Genomic DNA, 5809 nt, shown 5'->3' on the forward strand with positions numbered 1-5809 from the left:
GATTTATCTTTTTAAAGACACCCTATTAGCCCCAAAAGCTAGCTGATATATCTCGGGGAACCTAATGATAAACACGTAATAGTTTTGTAGATTACTAAGTCGAAAAGGGCTTGCTTTTGTGTATGAATGGATCAAGAAACTTTCAAGTTTCTGTTCAAGAAACCTTTCGGTGTAACATAGTACACTGAACTCCACTTTTCATAAAACTAAAAACATAGTACACTGAACTCCACACATTTAGAAATCAAATTAAATTTGTAGCAATCATAAAACTACCAGATTCCTAGCAATCAAATTTGTAGAAATCAAATTCTAAAGCATCAAATTTGTACCTGACGCAATTTCTTCAATCTTCTTCAATTTCTGAAAGTTACCAATAAAAAAAAAACGTGAGAGGACAGAAAATTTTAATGAAGGAGAGAAGTGAGATGAAGAGAGAAGAGAGAGAGATGAGAGGAGAGCGACAAATTACCTTTTGAGTTCGAGCTTGAGAGACGGATGGAGGGAAGCGAATTCTTGGAAAGAGAGAGAGAAGAGATGGTGGCAAATTTTTAAAGCCCTAGTGGGGGAAAATAAGGGGTGGCAAAAAGAGTTTAGGGGAGTTGGATTCTATTTTCCCACTTCTAGTGGGAAAATTTCATTCTTGACAAATAACAAATAGTGTTTGCCACTACCCTTAAATCTTGACCAAACACTGGCAAATGGTGCATCTAGTGGGAAAATTTTATTTGCCACCCCCATTTGCCACTAAACAAACACACCCTAAGAAGTTCTATGGTTAAAGCCCAAGTTTCAAGGAGAAAAAACCTTTTTAAAGCCTAGTCAAAGCTGAAAAGTCAAAATCAACGGGTATAAAAAGAGCATAAAAGTCAATAAAACTTCTGTAGGCCGTATATTTTGACTTAGACCTCGGAATTGGGCCTATTATATGTCAAAACGACTGGATCGGAAAGAGCTTTCTAATGGTCTAGGACCTGACCCAATCAAAATAGTAAAAGTGGACAAAAAGGGTATTAAAGTAATTTTGCGCAGAGAAACCCTTTTTGGACATATGTAATTAGGTTTTGGGCTTGATTTTATGGCCCAAAACATGGCTCCAAAGCCCATGCACGAAATTGTAAATCTAACCCTCTCCTATATAAAGAGGTTTAAGGTTAAACAAAGCTTGGCTACTCCCCTCTTTAGTTTAGCTTTAAATTAGGGTTCTCTCTCTCTCTCTCTCTCTCCTCCCTCTTTAGTTTAAGTTACGTTTAGTTAATTAGTTTAGTTTGTAACTTCCATTAGAACCTTTTAATAAAAGGTTTAGTTTATTCAATTCAAGTATCTTTAATAAAGTAGTTCTTCATGATGTCTTATTCTATTTATTATTATGTCCATGATAGTCCCATGAATCAAAGCTAAACTCCCATTAGAGGGAGTTTGAATAAAGCTTTGAGAGGACTTGATTTCTTAGTATAGATTTGTTGTTTAGGGTTTCAAGTTTAGGTTTTTCTTGACTTAGAGATAAGAAGAGTTTAACCTAAACTAGAGAATAGTGATTTTGCCATTAGAATGGGAACAGGCTTTCTCTCATGCTGATTAATTTATGACTAGAGATAGTAAAAAGTAATTAGGGATCATTAAAGGTCTAGTATTTATATTTTAACCTTCTGTGAGAATATCTAGACTAGGGTTTTCTATACAAATCTATACTAGCATGTTAAGAAATTAAAAAATGGATTTCAATCTCTCTCTAGTGTTTCGACCAGATATGATCAAAACATCAAGTGTTGATAAAAGAGACGAAGAACGTAGAAAAGTAATTGGAAAAATGATGGCGATCGGGGGAATGATGAGACTGTACCTTGCGGTTGCCTACGTACCCAAATTATCGATGGGATCAAGTCTCAAGAACGTAGTTGAATGAAAAATAGTTTGGTATTTATATAGGTAGTAGAGAGTCCTTGTAGCTCAAGTAATCTTGTAGCTTGAGTAATTGTGATATACTATAACTTTCAACTGATAATTATCTCTTTGATAAGAAACGAATCTGGACATAAATCAACGTACATTAGTGGCAAGCTATGTGGCTAAGGTTCAACCTTAGCCACATGAGTTAATGGGCCTGTACATTGATCCATGATATTGCGAATTGGGCTTTAGCCCTGTCGATTAAACGAATAAAGTGGAGACTCCTACCAATAGACGTTTGCCACGTAGGTGGGGGTCGAAATATCTAGCTTTCTCCATATTTGATTCATCTATATTTAATTACTTTAGTTAATATTAGTATAAGATCAATTGATAGTATTATCTCGTAGTATAAATTCTCAACATAATATTACTCTCACCATTGTTTCTTTGTGTTTGATTAATTGGATTCTATTTAGTCTTGGTAGTTTAGGAGTGGAACGAATCCTGACTCTTTATATATTACTTCATTATATGTGAGAGTAAGAAATAAATAAATTGATACCGTAAGAATAAAGTTAGAGTAATCTAGTTGAGGTTTTACGTGTTTATTATACAACGCGTCCCCGTTCGTCTTTAAGAATTATTTGGGGCGACCTACCATGACTTGTCACCGATATGTTCCAAGACATGTTAGGAGACACCATGGAAGTCTACATAGGCGACATGGTAGTCAAAATCAAGAAATTTGGAGATCACTTAGATCATCTCACAAAGCGTTCTAGAGGCGTGGCGAACTTCGGATGAAACTTAACCTCGAAATGCCTCTTTGGGCGTCCTGCAGGGAAATTTCTGGGGTATTAAGTCTCACAACATGGAATAGAAGCTAACCCAGATCAGATTTGATCGTTCTTGGACATGCCTGACCCAGAAACAAAGAAGCAGATACAGAAACTGTTAGGAATGGTGGCAGCTCTAAACCGATTCATATCGAGAGCATCAGACAAATGCCGACCTTTTCTACATATTCTCAAGAAGGGTGAACTGTTTTCATGGAATGAGCAATGCCACCAAGCGTTCTTTACTCTCAAGCACTACTTGTCAACACCACCTATGCTAGCAAAACCAATTGATGGTGAAATGCTGGGGCTATACTTAGATATGTCTGACTTCACTATCAGTCCAGTTCTTTTCAAAGAGGGACATCACGCAAAAAAACTGATCTACTTCACAAGTAAGACATTATTGCCAGTTGAGAAGAACTACTCCCACATTAAAAAGGCAGTACTGGCATTACTTTACTCAGCAAGAAAGTTTAGGCCATACTTCCAAGCACATCCAATCAAAGTGCTCACCGACCTCCAGCTAAAGAAGATCCTTCTTAAAGCCAACAAAACAACTCGCATGGTAATATGGGCAGAAGAACTCGGTGAACACCACATTGAGTTCACCCCAAGAACCTTTCATAATGGTCAGGTCGTTGCAGATTTCTTAGCAGATTTCCCAGTAGTTGATGACCTAAACTGGGAACCAGAGGTCAATACCCCGACCACTAAATAACGTGATGCGTCGGTATGGTCACTCTTCGTGGACGGAGCTAGCAATCCAAGTGGCAGCGGAGTCGGCGTAGTCCTAATGTCACCAGATGGCGCTATGATGGAAAAATCAGTTTGTATTGATTTTGCGACCTCCAACAATGAAGTTGAGTATGAAGCCCTAATCATGGGGCTCCGTATGGCATTAGAACTTAATGTTCAGGAGCTTAAGGTCTTTAGCGATTCACAACTGGTCGTTTGCTATGTCGCCAATGAGTATACCACCAATGAAGGTAACTTTTCTAAATACCTGCAAGTTGTAAATCAATTATTGCCTTTTTTCAAGAAAGTCACCATACACCATTTCATACAGGAAGAGAATCGCCATGCTGATAGCTTGGCGTACCTCGCGACCCAAACACCGAATTGTAACCCTAGGAAACTACTCATTGAAGTAATTGATATACCTGCTTACCAAAATGAGCACATCCTAGAAATCAACGACCTATGCCTACTCTCTCACACTCAGATGAGTCAAATATGGATGCAACCTATCATAGAGTATCTCCAGCTAGGCAAGACACCAACAGATCGTGTCAAAGCCAGACAGGTTCAATACCAGTCAGGTTGCTACTGTATAGTAAACAACATACTTTTCAGAAAGTCCACTGAAGAGTCACATCTGATGTGCATAAGCCCTGGACAGGGTCAGATGATTTTCGCAGAGATCTACGAGGGAGAATGCAGGAATCACGCATGAGGTCGCTCTTTGGCTCACAAAGCGATCTCACAAGGATATTTCTGGCCAAGAATGCAGATCGATACAATGAAATATGTATTGAAATGCATTAAGTGCCAAACATTTGGCCACAATATCATCCAGCCATCTAGAGAACTCATCAACATTGCCAACCCTTGGCCATTTCACATGTGGGGCTTGGACATCATGGGTCCATTCATTCCAAAGAAGAGCACAGGTTTCCAGTTCGTCCTAGCGGCAACTGATTACTTTACCAAATAGGTGGAAGCGATCTCCTCGGCTTATGTCAAAGAATCTAAAGTTAGAAACTTCATTTGGACCAACATCATTACCAGATTTGGCTTCCCCCACACACTAATGATTGACAATGTCTCCCAGTTTAAGGGAAAAATAGTTAAGGAGTTTTTGGCTAAGTGGAAGATCATTCACGCGTTTTCCACTCCACAGTACGCTCAAAGCAATGGTCAAGCAGAAGCCAGTAACATGGAAATTCTGGAGAACTTAAAAAAAAAGATTGAAAAGAACAAAAGCCAGTGGCCAATGCAGCTAGAAAACTTTCTATGGGCACATAGAACGACAGCTCATTCTAGCACAGACGAGTCACCATTCTTGCTATATATGCTACGGTATTGAGGTCGTTATTCCTACTGAGTTGACAATTACAACGACTCGATTTGAGATCGTCAAATCTGGTCATAAAGATTCCATTCTTGCTCACGAGGTCGACTTACTTGAAGAACGACGCGACCTAGTAGCCATTCAAGTGGCATCCTACCACCAAACTCTGAGGAAGACATATTGATAAGCACATAAATGCTACACATGTAGGCCCAAATTTATGTTATATTGTCTAGTTAATTAATATAGGTGCATTTGATTAGTCTATTTCCTTGGTTTTATAGAAATCAACGCGAATACGAAGAAACAGGCCGAGATCGAGGACATTTACGGGTTGTGAGATTCTCACGCCTTGATTACATAGAGACTACACAAAAGCGAGATATGAAATAACATGTGTGCGTCATTATAAAACTACTGCAAAAGTTGAAATCTTGTTGTCAAGAGGTAATAGCGCACCCGTGCTATTAGAAACCTATGTCGAGCGCCGACGAAAAAAAAAAAAAACGCAGAATTCTAGTGTTTTCACAACACCCTTCGCAGCTTGCTTCCACCGTTTGAACTCAATTTGGATGTTTCCAAAAGTGATTAAAACATGGAAAGGAAGCTTTCTAAAGCAGTTCCAAGGCTTGTACGCCCTAAGGGATCTCTATATAAAGAAAGGAAGAAAAGAGCTCTCTCTCTTTCGCCCCCTACACACAAAATCCCAAACCGCAGGATAGAACCACTGAAGAAGTATAAGAAGACTCTGCTGGAGACAAAGCCACCATACAGAACGACGGTTTTGTCAATGACTCCCCTTCTTTACTGTCTTGTTTCTTCCACCATGTTTATGAGTAACTAAACTAAAAGCTAGGGCTTTGGTGAAGCCCTAGACTTGCGTAGGATATCTTTATTTTGCTGTTACTGTTCTTAAACCAATTTTAACTGATTTAGATATTGTTTTCACATTGATGTTAGCGGTTTACTTGCATTGATTATATCTTGAATGATTAAATTTCAAATC

At 38.7% G+C, this 5809-nt stretch overlaps 1 protein-coding gene across 1 annotated transcript; it reads left to right on the forward strand.

Moving 5' to 3' along the window:
• The first annotated feature begins 3525 nt into the window (after positions 1-3525).
• LOC147515686 (uncharacterized) lies at positions 3526-4185 on the forward strand. The gene has a single exon (XM_086593009.1). It carries the CDS (start codon positions 3526-3528, stop codon positions 4183-4185), a length of 660 nt encoding a protein of 219 aa, XP_086449135.1.
• Positions 4186-5809: the final 1624 nt, after the last annotated feature.

This window comes from Coptis chinensis, chromosome 2 (genome assembly GCF_015680905.1).
Source record: "Coptis chinensis isolate HL-2020 chromosome 2, ASM1568090v1, whole genome shotgun sequence".
NCBI lineage: Eukaryota > Viridiplantae > Streptophyta > Magnoliopsida > Ranunculales > Ranunculaceae > Coptis > Coptis chinensis.

What these genes read in the sequence shown, in the direction of transcription:
- LOC147515686 (XM_086593009.1), top strand. Translation starts at nt 3,526, where the DNA reads ATGTCACCAGATGGCGCTATGATGGAAAAATCAGTTTGTATTGATTTT.